Here is a 15134-nt window from a genome sequence, read left to right on the forward strand (position 1 = left end):
GGCCCCCACTACTTAGAGTGATCAGGAACATATCACCAGAAGGATGAGCCAAGAGGGTAACTGGGTCACTGTGGCCCTCAGCAGTAGACCTAGATCCTTAAACAAGACTTAGTACTAGGACTAGCAATTAGACATGAAGAATTTTGTACCACTGAGCCACCAGGGATTATACACCCTCTCCATACTGGATAACAAGGAATTACTCTGATATCTCCCTGATTGGGCCACCACTTCTATTTCTTTTGAATGAAGAGCAAGAGGCCACACATCCTGTTCATGCACCGGCACCCCCTTGCCCAGGATGCCCAGTTAATAGACCTTAAACATGTTATGATGGATGAAGTAGAGTCACTTGACTTGTGCAGGCAGAATGGCGACAACTACATTTGTCAATATTAATGAATACACAGAGGTGTCTCTATAAAAAGGGCAGAGGAAGGCGAGATAGCGTTACCCAGATTATTTTTTAAATACTAATGACTCAGCCGCCTCTTGTGCCCACAGTCTGTAAAACAGCTGCTTGTGAAATCGGGAGGAGGGAAAAAGGAGCGAAACCAAGGGGGGGGGGGGGGGGGGGGGGGGTTGGAAGAGTCAGCAGCCAGCATTAATCCAGACACTTGCAAGTCCCTTAATAGCAGCTCAGCTAGAACCCGCTACCCCCCCCCCCCTACTATGGTCAGGAGGCATAAGCTGCCCCTTGCCCTAGTGGCACTGCCAAACAAAATACGGCATTTTTGTGTAGACTCTCCTTCTCCTCCAAGCATGCAACGTTTGCTAATGTTTTCTGACATAAAACTCTGAATTTTTTTTTCCCTGTGTCTTAATTGAGGGAGTCATTTAGTAGAGATTTAACTATTATTACCAAATCATAGAGCTTGATGCATTGCACACACTCTCCAATCGTGTTTGGACTAGCTTGGAGGATTTATGCAAATGGCCCTGCCGGGAGAGGCAATTTGTAGCAGAGAAGGACAATTATACAGGGCCCGTGAGTGCGAGAATAGCTGCACCAGGCGGTTAATGGGTAATAGCAGAGCGCTGGAACCAGTGAGCGGCACCGTAATGTGACCAGAGGCGGTTACATGGCACAGACAGGGGTTTCTATGCTGTGCGCCGTGCCACTTTTGTGGGAGAACCCGCCCCCCAGAACCCCCCCCCCCCAACCCCCTCTTCCCTCTCCCACCTTCATCTTCAACAATTCATATTCTAGTGGGAGATCATCAAGAGGTGGGAAGGGACAAGAAAGGAGCAGATGGACTAGATTTTTATATATGTAAAAGAAGAAATCATAGCCCAGCAACTCAGTGCGAAGTAATGAATCAGCGTCGTGGGGCCACCATGGTAAGTCGGGTTGGTGCGGAAAGCTCAGAGGCTACAAACCGGTAGGTTTCGTGCAGGTGCACTTCTTCCGGCCTCGATGAGGCCGGAAGAAGTGCGCCTGCACGAAACCTACCAGTTTGTAGCCTCTGAGCTTCCCGCACCAACCCGGCTTACCACAGCGGCGCCACGACGCTGTTGAGCACAATTAGGCCGGAAGAAGTGCACCTGCACGGAACCTACCGGTTTGTAGCCTCTGAGCTTCCCACACCATCCCGGCTTACCATGGCGGCCCCACGATGCTGTTGACCTCGATAAGGCCAGAAGAAGTGCACCTGCACGAAACATACCAGTTTGTAGCCTCTGAGCTTCCTGCACCACCCCGGCTTACCATGGAGGCCCCACGACGCGGATTCATTATTCGCGGTGAGTTACTGGACTATGCTTTCTCCTTTTACATATATTTTCAGTCTACTGTTCCTTTGCACCACCGCTGTATTCAGCTTTATTGAACCAATATCTACTATGGAATCTCCCATGCATGTGTCAGTTTTTGCCAAGGTGTGCTAGTCAGGTGCCTCCAATTCCTATTTTCCTCTACGTTATCTGCGGACTAGATTTTTAGTTTGTACAAAATAAAAAACTCAATGGAACTGAATGTCATTCCAGATCATCAAAGTACGTGTTCTGTCCTATAGAGGGCATGGCTCTACGGTTTCTCTGCAGAGATAGTAGTTACTCACAAAAACATTTCCAACTAATATCCTAAAATCAGCATAAATAGAATTCCCTGAGTTTCCTCTATTGTCCAGTAGTTAAAAATTCCCTTCAGCCATTTCTTAGTTCTATTAATCATTCTGGCAAATCTGGGTGACTACCAATATGGCCAACATCACAGCTGAGTGGGTTGTAAACCAGATTTCCTACAGCCCTGAATAATATACTTCCAGAGTTATGCATCGACTCTAAGACAGGTGGAGCACAAATGGCTATAGTTATGGGCAGACTACTCATTCAGCGGTCTGGGACCAAAATTTATTGGCAGCCATTTTGTTTAAAGTAAATTTTGTAAATAAATAAGGAGAAGTACTAGAAATAGTAGTAGGGATAGTGGAAAATAATTTTTAGAAACTTGACCGAAGAAACACACAAGAATCACAACGTAGGCAAGTTTGGTGAGGTCATAAATTAAGAACGTCAATAGGACCACCTGACCAAATCATGGTTATGGTGGGGATCCAACTCTTCCTTAAGAGCAGATGGATGATTGATTTCAACATATTAAAGCCTTTTCTTCCGATAGAAGATAAGCCAATGCCGGAAGTATCCAGCAGCAACGTTCTCCTCTCCTCCTTTCGAGAACACATGAACGCTCTGCTCAGGTATTTCATAAAGTAAAAATTCTCGAGTGAGTATTCAGCTGACAACTATCTAATGTAAAAGGCCACCCTTACAAGTAGAATAACCCTTTAAATAAACATATGAAGACTTAGCAAAAATGGCTTTCTTATTGAAGTCTATTGTTCTAGTTCCCGTACTCAAACCCAACAGCAAAACGGCCAAGCAGCTGTGGGTGTTAAGTGCAGGTTAATGAATAAAGGCAATATTTGCTCTGTAGAATTGAGCTGACTGGAGCACATTCCTCCTGGTCTTAATGAGTGTACACAGGACCTGTGCTGGGAAGTGAAGGACCGAGAGGCAGGATCAGACAGGACTCCGATCTTCCACCATGTGGAAATGGCACTGTCTTAAGATAAATAATAAAAGGGGGCAGATACGTCTCCTGAAGAAATATAGACAAATCCCAAGATCTGAAGGGTGCTCAAGACAATATATATTGATACAATATTAACATTAAAGTCCTCAGAAGCATTACATCATGATTGCCGGTGCGTAGCAATGAATACAAGCCTTAGAGTAACAGTATAAAGATGTCTCCGGGTAACCTACTTTGTCTTCTTATTCTCATATGGCCGATGTGAAGAGGGGGCACGACAGTGTGGGCGTTTTCTCGGCCTCCCTGGACCCCGTCGAACAGGACTTCGAGAACTCTCTTCCTTGCTGTAAATAATAAGTCTTATTTAGAAGTGTTCTATTGGACAGTACAGTTCTCAACCACAGTTTGGAAGATCTAAGGAACCATCCACGTACTTATGGTCATGTCTCCTTTGCAATTTCACCAGCTCCCTTTGCTTCTCTTTATATCGTCTCTGGATCTCTGCCAGTTTTACTCGCATGTCCACTTCCTCAGTGTCCAAGTGGTCAATGGCAGCCTTCAGTGGACAGACCTATAATAATGGAGTAAAAAGCAATGATCTATTTATACAGATACAACAACTCATCAGTGTTAAAAGAAATAGGTAAAAATGGGCCATTTTGCTTACCGGCTTAGTTTTAGGTGACCAGCTATACGTCCGGCGTGATAGGCGGACACGAGGGGCCTGTTTTGGGCAGCAGGTAAGGTGACAGGTCGGTTTAGCACCTTCTAGGCTATCAGCCTCGGCCAGAGACCATGCAGCAGCGATGGTTGCAAAAACTTGCAGATCAGAGACTACCAAATCATCTTCACTGGCTAAAATGATAAAAGGGATAAAAGTTGGGCAAATAAAAAATAAAAAAACAATACATAAAAATAAATTAAAAATTGAGGAAAACACCGTTATCTGTAGATGCCTTTGTGTGACTGATCTTACTACTTCGTAAATATGTATACAATATTTATTTCCTAACAATAGTAATAGTAGTAGTAATAGTAATAATAATAGGAGTAGTAATAGTAATAATAATAGGAGTAGTAATAGTAATAATAATAGGAGTAGTAATAGTAATAATAATAGCAGTAATAGTAATAATAATAATAGTAATAATAATAGTAGTAATAGTAGTAATAATAACAACAACAACAACAACCACAACAACCACAACAACAACAACAATTATAAATTTAAAATTAACAAAAATGAAAAAAATGGGTATATAGATACTACTAACTAATACCAGACTTGAGAGTTATAGGACTTTGCTTTTATTTGATAAAAATAAATCATTACATAACAATAAAATAAATATAGGTTTATATTAAAATTATAAATGGTAAAAATTGGAAATAAAATATACATGGAATTTCATGGTGACAAATTTGACCTAACAGTAGAACAACTGGCTTTGGAGGGGGGGGGGGGGGGGGGAATCGGACATCCCACTCCACTAACTGGACAACTTAGTTAGGGATCAATTGGGGTGGGATACCTTACAAAAACGTTAAGAAAATGAAATTATTTCTCCATGTAGACCTTGGGATAGCAATAATTATGGTATACTGTAACTAATTACTATTAAAAATTTTAAACAAAACTACATACATATTAGCAAGTATAAAGGAGGATGGGCGTCACTCACCGGTCCAAAGTAACGGATTTCTTTATTGGTTAAAGTGCAGACTTGACAAGGTGCAAACACGGACAGATCTTCAGGGTACGCCTGCGGCGTACCCTGAAGATCTGCCCGTGTTTGCACCTTGTCAAGTCTGCACTTTAACCAATAAAGAAATTAGTTACTTTGGACCGGTGAGTGACGCCCATCCTTCTTTATACTTGCATTTTGGAATTGCCATTCTGGGGCATTCGAACCGCGGTCTACGGAGCGTATCTGGTCACTAGGAGTTGCAAGCTTTGCACCTATTACGTGCTGTGGGGAGCGTGCTTATGTGGGAAATAGTAGGGGTTGTAGTGCCGAATGCTATCTTTCTATCTTTTTTTATATACATATTAGTATGACTAAATCGTTGCCCTTCCCATGCCGTTATATGAGCCCCGCAGCTCTGGTTCAGGAGGGCAGCCTGTTTTTTTTTCTTCTTCTCATTGTATTAAGGATATAAATTCTCCAGCTCTATCTATGATAATAAACCAAAGCCATTAAAACACCCGGCACAGAACGCAATGATTCTATCAAACAAACAGGTGTAAGAAGAGGTGTTGTACGTCCCCATGGGCCATGCATGTTGCCAATTATTGCCACGGCTCCCTGTAAAGATGCCCACGCGAGTGTGTTTAGAGAACCATCTTCCAGACACCAGACGGTTGATGTGGTTGCATTTCCGTGCATTACCTTATCCGTGATGGCAAATGCAATCGATACTAAAAGCTACTTGGAGAACATTGCCCTATTTAAGTATGGCTTCCTGTGCAATATCGCAGCCCGGCACATGTGCCCATCTGTCTTCCATCTGACAACACACTTCCGATGGGTCCCATGACAGACACACAAAAGGGGCCGGCCTGCAATATGCAGCTAATTATCACCCCCATTACACTACATGGTTTATAATGTATCAGCCAAAGAAAAGCTTTGACACAGCTTAGTAGAGAAGGTTTATTATTATTATTATTATTATTATTATCATAATGGCAGGGCCGACGGGCACGGAGAGGGTTAAGACTCTTAGAAACCTGCAGCTTGGATCGGCAGTGGCAGGGTCTTTTATCTATATTTTTACTGGATTGGGGAACAGTGTTTAAAGGGGGTTATCCAGGAAAAAAAAAATTTTTATATATCTACTGGCTCCAGAAAGTTAAACAGATTTGTAAATTACTTCTATTAAAAAATCTTAATCCTTTCAGTACTTATGAGCTTCTGAAGTTAAGGTTGTTCTTTCCTGTCTAAGTGCTCTCTGATGACACCTGTCTCGGGAAACGCCCAGTTTAGAAGCAAATCCCCATAGAAAACCTCTTCTAAACTGGGCGGTTCCCAAAGACAGGTGTCATCAGAGAGCACTTAGACAGAAAAGAACAACCTTAACTTCAGAAGCTCATAAGAACTGAAAGGATTAAGATTTTTTAATAGAAGTAATTTACAAATCTGTTTAACTTTCTGGAGCCAGTTGATTATATATATATATATATATATATATATATATATAAAGTTTCTTCCTGGATAATCCCTTTAATGGCGCTATAGTGACATGACATGAGGAATGATCAGATACACACTACTCTGTTAGTAGGGGTGATCTATACAATACCGGGTTCATCTGGATATTGATAATAGTAGGCACACTATAGATTAAAGGGGTATTCCAGGAAAAAACTTTTTTTTTTTTTAATATATATAATCAACTGGCTCCAGAAACTTAAACAAATTTGTAAATTCCTTCCATTAAAAAATCTTAATCCTTTCAATAATTATCAGCTGCTGAAGTTGAGTTGTTCTTTTCTGTCTGACAACAGTGCTCTCTGCTGACATCTCTGCCTGTCTCGGGAACTGCACAGAGTAGAAGAGGTTTGCTATGGGGATTTGCTTCTAAACTGGGCAGTTCCAGAGACAGGTGTCATCATAGAGCACTTAGACAGAAAACAACAACTCAACTTCAGCAGCTCATAAGTACTGAAAGGATTAAGATTTTTTAATAGAAGTCATTTACAAATCTGTTTAACTTTCTGGAGCAAGTATATATATATATATATATATATATATATATATATATATATATATATATATAAATTTCCTGGATAACCCCTTTAATATATCCGGTTAAAATATGTCGATTTTCCCCAAGGGACCAAATACATCCTATCTGGAACCCCTATGCCCTTTGGAGGAAAATAATGTATCTGATTTGTATGGTGGCTTCTATTCAGCTTACTCTAGAACATCGTATATATATCTGCCGCCATTTGGAGGATTTACAGCGGACAAGACACTTTAAGCAATATATGTTGGCTATGTATATCTGGCCTGCTAAGTGTGAATTTTACATGAAATACTGACATTTTGCGGTGTCTGTCTATTATGCTTTTTTTTATTTATTTTTTGTCTTTCTTATGTGTTTATCCTTTGCGCCACACTTTTAATATTAGCTTTTCCTCTTTGGAAAATCCCCAATCTTCTATGTATACGGTATTTATGATCCCCTGATGAACCACTGTATATTATAGGATACACGGGGAAACACGTTGGGATGTACAGATGTTCATCATTGGAGAACTATGTATTTGTGTGGTGGTATTTATAGATTTTGATGTAATAGGGTTTTTTTTCCCACTTTAATAAATTGTTATACTAGCTTCATGTGGTTAGTGATTTAAGACTCGTACAAACATCTACTTACTCCAACAAAGGAGAGCAAAGGTAAAGGCGAAAATTCGCCAACTAATTCACATTTGCTCCAATTAACCAAGTAATTAAGGGACTTTACGGGTCTTTAGTTGTAAATCTTTGGAGAAATGTTATTTTTTTATTTAAAAAAATTTTTTTTATTTATAAATATAGAAATAAATAAAATATTTGAAGTTTCTTATTGCCATGACATGAGGGATGTCCCAATGATCTAGCAAACTAATGAAGTCATGGGACTATGACCAAGTGGGTACTCAGATTTAAATTAAATAAAACTTGACATAATCTCTCAAGTCTCCAGATGATGTTCCAATCCCAGATCATGCTCCTAGATTAGTGTTTCCCAACCAGGGTGCCTCCAGCTGTTGCAAAACTACAACTCCCAGCATGCCCGGACAGCCTTTGGCTGTCCGGGCATGCTGGGAGTTGTAGTTTTGCAACAGCTGGAGGCACCCTGGTTGGGAAACCCTGTCCTAGATCATCATCACCAGAGCCAGGAGAGCGGGTCACCCAGGGAATTAAATGGGGGCATCGAGGCAGACTGTAGGATGACCACTGGAATCAGGAAGTTAAGTTTTATATTTTTTTATATTATTTTCAAAAATATTTTTATATAATAATAATAATAATAAAAAAAAATAATAATAATGATAATGATAATTCATTATTATTTTAATTAAATTTTTTTTTTTTTTTTTTATTATTTAATAATAATTATTATTATTAAATAATAAATAAAAAATAAAATAAATAAAAATAAATTATTATTTATAATATTTTATTATTATTATTATTATTATTAATAATATATTATTTTTATTTTATTTATTTTTTATTATTATTTTTTATTATTATTATTTATTTCATTTAAAACCATACATTTTGTCTCTTTGATGCTGCAAAAAAAAAATTTTTTATAATTTTAAATAAAAAATAAATAATGAAATAGATAACATTTTGCAATAAATAGGGAAAGCTACTCTACAATCCCTAAAATATAATAAGTATTGGGGTCTCCAAGTCAACAGTGGCCATGTTAACAGCTTGCTATCAACATAGCTCCTACCCCCGTCCATATTTATACTGGCCGGCAAGAGACCGGGGGCTCAGTCACACTATATCGCTGCACACTTCTACGCCGCAGCGTGTTTATTTGCTGAACTAGGAAATCAAATCCTCCCTCTTAATGGCTGCTCTAAAAAGTGACTTTGGAGGGGAAAGTCGGGGGCTCGGGGTCCCTGTGGAGAGTAAGAGTCTGTGATTAACTAGCGCAATGCTCTTAGAGGCCTGGGCTGCAGTGTTTGGGTTTAATAATCTCTCAGGAGATGACAATACGGAGCTTGCAGGGAAATTAAGTGCATACGATCTGGGCTTTTAACTGCTCTTAGTATAGAAAACCCTTCCCTCATTTTCCCTACAGAGTTTTGGAAGAGCTTCAAAAGGGTGTCTATTAACCCCATCCACACTTTATTAGAAATAATGAAAGGAATTTATCAATTTGTTCAGACTGCTTTTTTTTTCCGTCTAAATTTGTTGCAGGAAAAGTCCAAGGCTGGACCCTGCGCCATTTCATTTAGACTGTTTAAAGGGGTTATTCAGGAAAAAACTTTATATATATATCTCAACTGTCTCCAGAAAGTTAAACAGATTTGTAAATTAATTCTATTAAAAAAATCTTAATAATTTCAGTACTTATGAGCTGCTGAAGTTGAGTTGTTCTTTTCTGTCTCTCTGATGACACGTATCTCGGGAACCGCCCAGTTTAGAAGCAAATCCCCATAGCAAACCTCTACTACTTTGTGCAGTTCCCGAGACAAGCAGAGATGTCAGCAGAGAGCACTGTTGTCAGACAGAAAAGAACAACTCAACTTCAGCAGCTGATAATTATTGAAAGGATTTAGATTTTTTAATAGAAGTAATTTACAAATTTGTTTAACTTTCTGGAGCCAGTTGAATATATATATATAGATAGATAGATAGATAGATAGATAGATAGATAGATAGATAGATATAGATATAGATAGAAGTTTTTTCCTGGAATACCCCTTTAAATTTCCTGACCATGAAGTGTTCTTGTTTAGACCACTTTGTGCAGTGGTCACTAATTTATCATGACATTTCCCCAAAAAAGTCACACAGGCCAGGTTTAGACGTTTTCACAGGACACTTCAACCCTGCCCTATATAACTTTATGTAACAATTGTATTAAAGGGGTACTCCCACTGCTCCAGCATTTGGAACATTTTGTTCCGAACACTGGGTGCAGGCTGCATTGAGGGGGCGTGCTTGCATTCAGGGGGTGTGACGTGACATCACAAGGGGCGTGGCCGTGACGTCACAACCTCCGCAGCCAGCAACAAAATGTTCTGAACGCTGGGGCAGTGGAGTACCCCCCTTTAAGGTCCGTGCAACATTTAATACAATTGTTGCATGGCCGACACTCTCTGCGACATTTAAAGAGTACCCGTCACCAAACTAAACTTTAAATATATTATTCTTTTTATAATTATAAGACACATTACTATTTACTTTCTCTTAATATTCTCAACCATTATATGTTTTTTATGTGATTGAAAAAACAGCCACTAGGTGGCTCTGTTCTGTTCACTGCGCAAGTCAAACAGTTAGTTTGGTCTCCTCCCGGCCTGGCAGGAGACCAAGTTCAGTAAGTGCATGCAGGGCATGGGGAGTCACAGCTCTCACAGGCTTCAGTGACGTTGCGCCTGCTGGGGAACACCCCCTTTCCCCTACCAGGAGCTCACACAATGTGAGCAAGGGAAGCTCTGCAGCAGGAGGGGTGTTAGGAGTAGTTAGGGAATATAATCTAAGTTTAGAAAATATGGTTTGATGACCGGTACTCTTTAAGCTAGAACAATTCTGTGGTCATTCTGCAAATTCTGTTCACTATTTGATGAACTTGTCGTATAATCACCACTAATTCCGCGACAAGAATGCCGGTACAGAATAAAGTACAGATCTGATAAATGCTCCTCAATAAGAGCACACCGTAGACTTCAGTAGTGAGCTGTGCATCCTATTGGCCAAGTAAACTCCTATAGGCTTAAGGCATGACCAATGACCATGGGCACGAAGGCAACAACATTTTTATTGGGAGGGGGAATAGTTTGGATAGTACATCTGTATCAGCTAAATAAAGATATGGTGGGCTTATGCTGACACACAGCAGTTAATCTGAACAAGTCAAGGTTATGTGTAAGGTATGGAGGAGAGGCAAAGGACCAACCTATTGGTCAGATGATTAAAGGGGTACTCCGCCCCTAGACATCATACCCCCTTATCCTTTGGATCCAAAGGATAGGGGATAAGATGTCTGATCGCAGGGGGTCCCGTCGCTAGGGACTCCAGCGATCTCTGCTGTGGCACCCCAGACATCTGGTGCATGAAGCAAACTTGGCTCCATGCTGGATGACTGGTGATGAGGGGCGGAGGCTTGTGACATCACGGCTACGCCCCCTCAGTGCAAGTCTATGGACTTGCATTGAGGGGGCGTGACCGTGATGTCACGAGCGGGGCATAGACGTGACGAGCCTCCAGAACTGCGCCCGCCACTCTAAACGAATGCCGGGTGCAGCAGGGAGATTTTTTGGATAGTGGTTAAGATGTCTAGGGGCAGAGTACTCCTTCAAGGAAGTAGAATTCAGAGAACGCTAGATTACCCTTCAGGGCGTGTTCACACATTTAGACTTTTCATTGAAACTACTAAATATAAAGCCAGAAATGGATTTGGAAAGTGAAGTAGTATCAGCCTTTCCTTCATACATGTCCTCCCTTTATGATCCATTCCTGGCTTTGTATTAAAAAATAACATTTACAAACTTGAACGTGTGAACACGCCCTAAACAGTGCAGCTAAGCCTGAGTCACAGGCCTTATTGAACAAAAACATGATGTATTCATACAAACCAAGAATAACACTCACCTTTCGCATCCTGTAGCTGGTCTTGTAGAGCCAAATCTGCTAATTCGCTAAGCAGAGCAATCCCATGAATACCTGAGCTTGTGGGGAAGGATGAAGAGTCGGCAGCTGAGAGGAAGCTCCCCTCTTCCTGAATGGAAGGGAGTTCCCCCAAGGAGATACTGGCAGCTATGAGTGCATCCAGATTATAGATGGATTCATGATGGTCAATTTCAGCCGGTGAGCATGGTGGTGAAAGTGTCAAATGCTCATCATCTACGGCCTGTACATCGCCAGAGTCCAGGTCATTATTGACCTCTTGTAACAAAGTCTGATCAACATCACTACTCGCCTTGTCATCAGGCTCCTCCACAGTCACTGAAGCCTCAGGTGGCTCCTGAGAAATGTTTGGCAACTCTTCGGCTGATGTGCCCTCAGTGTTACAACCATCACTTTGTTCCTTCTCTTCCTTTGTTTCAAAACTTTGAGATTCTACATGTTCCTTCTCATCCACAATAGTCTCAGACTCATCCAAACTCCCACTAGCCATGACTTCCTCGCACTCCTGGGACTTGGGAACCTGGGGTTCTTGGCTACAAATCTCACTCAGATCCGTCTCACCTAAGCGAGGCAATTCCTGGTTGTCCTCCAAAGAGTCCCCTGCAACTGGTGTGTGGCATGGGGATTTTTTTGAAGGGGTAAACGTCCTGGACTGCTCAGGTTCTGCCGCAGTTGATGCCGTTTGCATAGTTTCAGGATCAGCAGGGTCCGCAGAGTGCACATGGTGGGGAGATGGAGAGGTATAGGATTGGACAACCTCTGGGTAGGTGTATCCAGGAGGCAGATCTACGGAACAGAATGAATAAAATAAATCCATGAAAAGAAACTATATCCAACAAGAAAATTTTAAGCTCTATGTGAACTGGAACTTTAACTCAATGGATGATTTACACCCAAATGTTGGTCCAAAAATAGGCCTTACCACCTTTTCCAGGAGGCACTACCACTAAATCTAGAAAGTCTGGGTGGGAGGGTTCTTTATACTGGATAAAAGACTATAACCAGAGGGATCATCGAATTTCAGAGACTTACCAAACCACCCAATCTACCCAGAACTGGTTTGTAAAACTTTATTCTTGCCAAAACATCTCCCACAAGTGAATCATTTTCAGGTTCGGGGGATTGTTGGCCAAGAAAAAAAGAAAAACTAAGAAAAGAAGAAATCCCAACACATGAGTCTGTGATGATCACAAGCAAACTTATTTTAGGAACAGTTGGCCAAAGATTAGTTCAAATATATATGTTGCCTATTGCAACAAAAAGATCATAATGGTTGACTACCATAAAGGTCCATGAGTATGAGATATGGGCACCGTTCCAGGTTGGTCTCCTCTCTTAGGTAGTGAAATCCTGTCTTGGTATGTTGCATAAGTGGTGCACTAAAGTTTTGAGAGTAGGATGAGGGCTACCAAGATTTTTGTTAGGTGGTTAGCGGTGTGGTGGTGTAGAGTAGATTTATAAGGCCAACGACTGATGTGATTACATGTCCTATATCTGAAGGGTCTGAGAATTATATAAGGATCAACCATTTTAAATATATTAAAGGGAAACTATTTGAATGGCAATTCGATTGCCAATACTCACCCTCTTCTGTCAATATGAAAATTCTAATTACTCATTTTTTTTTTTTTTTTTTTATACATTTTTGGAAAACTTGGATGATCACAAGTATGGCCACCATAACAGCTGGCACTTGGTTGTCAATATCAGAGCTAGAGACGTGTGTAAAAGGTCACTACACCGGATGAAGCTCCAATGATGGCCATATTGGTTTGCCCTGGTTTCTAAGAAACATATATAAAAAGAAATTGTTGAATAGAATGTTTTATTATAGCAAGAAAGCAAGACTATTGACTTGAGAAAGGAATTCAAAATTAGCCAATAACTTTTGGGGTTTCTATAGCTGTGACATCTGCTGCTTTATAGGGACAAGAGTAGTCACCGGGAACAAGTAGCTAGTCCAGCTATGAAGGCAAACGAATTAATAGAATATAGAATTTACTGTGACTAGTTTAGTAGGAGGAATCCTAAAACGGGATAGCACCGTGTTGCTACGTAACCTTCCTCAAGTGAACATACCTTTTAAGGAATAACATAACTGACAAAATAACTGAGAATCTGGTTAAAAATTCTAATAGGTTCACCCTTGCCATCTATTTGGAACCTACAGAGTAGGCAGCTTATAACACTTCTAGACTGGTTTTGGTGTAAAATGGTCTAATAGTCGGGCCGAGTGCAAAAGTCAAGCTTTAAGGAGATTAAAACCTAAAAACAGAATGAAAGGGACGGTGACAATAAGGGACCGAGAGGAATAATGTGAAAATTTGATGACATGAAAGCTCTTGGGCTTTGCCTTGTTGCTAGACCACCGGACAGAGGCACTATTCAGGAGGGTGTGGGAGGTGTAAAAAGAGAGGGGCGACAATGAGAAATGGAGTGGAAGACGCAAGCGTGAGAAAAAGAGAGGAATGATGGAAGGAGAGAAAAGTAGAGACATGACCAGACCAAGCATTAGATGGATGAAGTGAGAGACTGCATAAAAGGGGAAGGTGAATAATTGAAGGCAGAGGAGATAGATGGACATGGGTGGGTGGGGGTGGATTAGACAGGTTTAGAAGATGGATGAAGCCAGCGGGAATCATTACCCTAGCTGTTTTCTGGGTGTTTATGCAGCTGACACAGACTGAGGACTAGGAAATAAATGTTATCACTCCGTCTTGAGAAGGATCTGAAGGTGCCCGAAGTTGGCAATGCCCCCCTTCCCCTCCACGGCTGCTCATCTGTATAGGGTTATTAATGGTATCCTTCCACCCTCCTGACAGCATGGCCAGATGAACAGAATATCACTCCACCAGTTTAGCCCCTCGTACAAGAACAGTTCAAGGAGACATCCATGACTCATAACCTTGGGGTTAAGACATAGCTTGGGCTTTGAAGTAGGACGTAATATTCTGTGATCCCAAGCCAGTGAGGCCTCGGGATCCATGAAGCAGTTCTTCCCAGAATACGTGTAGAAGGACTTTAGGACTTCTAATTTTAACTCCATAAGTGTGTGATTGTGCCTGGAATACACAGCAATGATTCAGCCACAGGCTGGCAGAGACTACAGTGGAGGGGAGCAGATTTCCAACCATACGCAGAGGAGACGTGGTGACAAATGGGCCTTGCGGCATGCAAATATGTTTTTAATTTAAAAGGCAATCAATAGCACTGCAATTCATTTAACGGGATGCGTGGATCCCTGCCCCCCTCCCATTCTCTCTCTGAATTTTTTTTCCACTTCGAGCTACTGTTTGTTAACCTCTTTAGTGCCAACGAATGCCATGAGCAATGTGAACCTACCTGGTTCCAGTGATTTGGGATAGTCTCTCGGGGGTTGCCCTTCTCCTCTCCGATCTTCTCCCTCTTTCCCCTTGGAGCTTTGAACGGGCACAGGGCTAACAGCTGGGGAACTGGGCACCAAGGCGGAGCTGCCATCAGGGCAGGCCGGTAAAGTGCATGGGGCCAGTGGCCGGGGCGTTGGGCATTTGGACGGAGGCCGCAGGGCAGGCGAGTGTGAGCAGGGTGATAGCTTGGGTTGTGCAGGGGCAGAGGGGGGCGGAAGCAGCAGGCTGGGAGGGGTCTGGCTCTTAGAAGTGTTTAAGGCATCTGCTTTACTGTGTGGCTTTGCAGCCTTTTCTGGCGGGTCGTCAGACTCTGGCAGATGATCCTCGGTTTTTCTCTACATA

General features: G+C 41.5%; 1 protein-coding gene across 4 annotated transcripts in view; it reads right to left on the reverse strand.

The window, feature by feature from the left end:
- BAHCC1 (BAH domain and coiled-coil containing 1) overlaps window positions 1-15134 on the reverse strand; it is a 148498-nt gene that overhangs the window by 20106 nt on the left and 113258 nt on the right. For all 4 annotated transcript variants that reach the window (XM_056549712.1, XM_056549711.1, XM_056549713.1 and 1 more), the window contains 5 exons: window positions 14749-15127; window positions 11371-12192; window positions 3702-3889; window positions 3469-3605; window positions 3268-3378 (listed from right to left, as the gene is read on the reverse strand). In XM_056549712.1, the coding sequence (XP_056405687.1) occupies window positions 3268-3378; window positions 3469-3605; window positions 3702-3889; window positions 11371-12192; window positions 14749-15127 (1637 nt within the window). The remainder of the gene's footprint in view (window positions 1-3267; window positions 3379-3468; window positions 3606-3701; window positions 3890-11370; window positions 12193-14748; window positions 15128-15134) is intronic.

Source organism: Hyla sarda, chromosome 13, assembly GCF_029499605.1.
Source record: "Hyla sarda isolate aHylSar1 chromosome 13, aHylSar1.hap1, whole genome shotgun sequence".
Lineage (NCBI taxonomy): Eukaryota > Metazoa > Chordata > Amphibia > Anura > Hylidae > Hyla > Hyla sarda.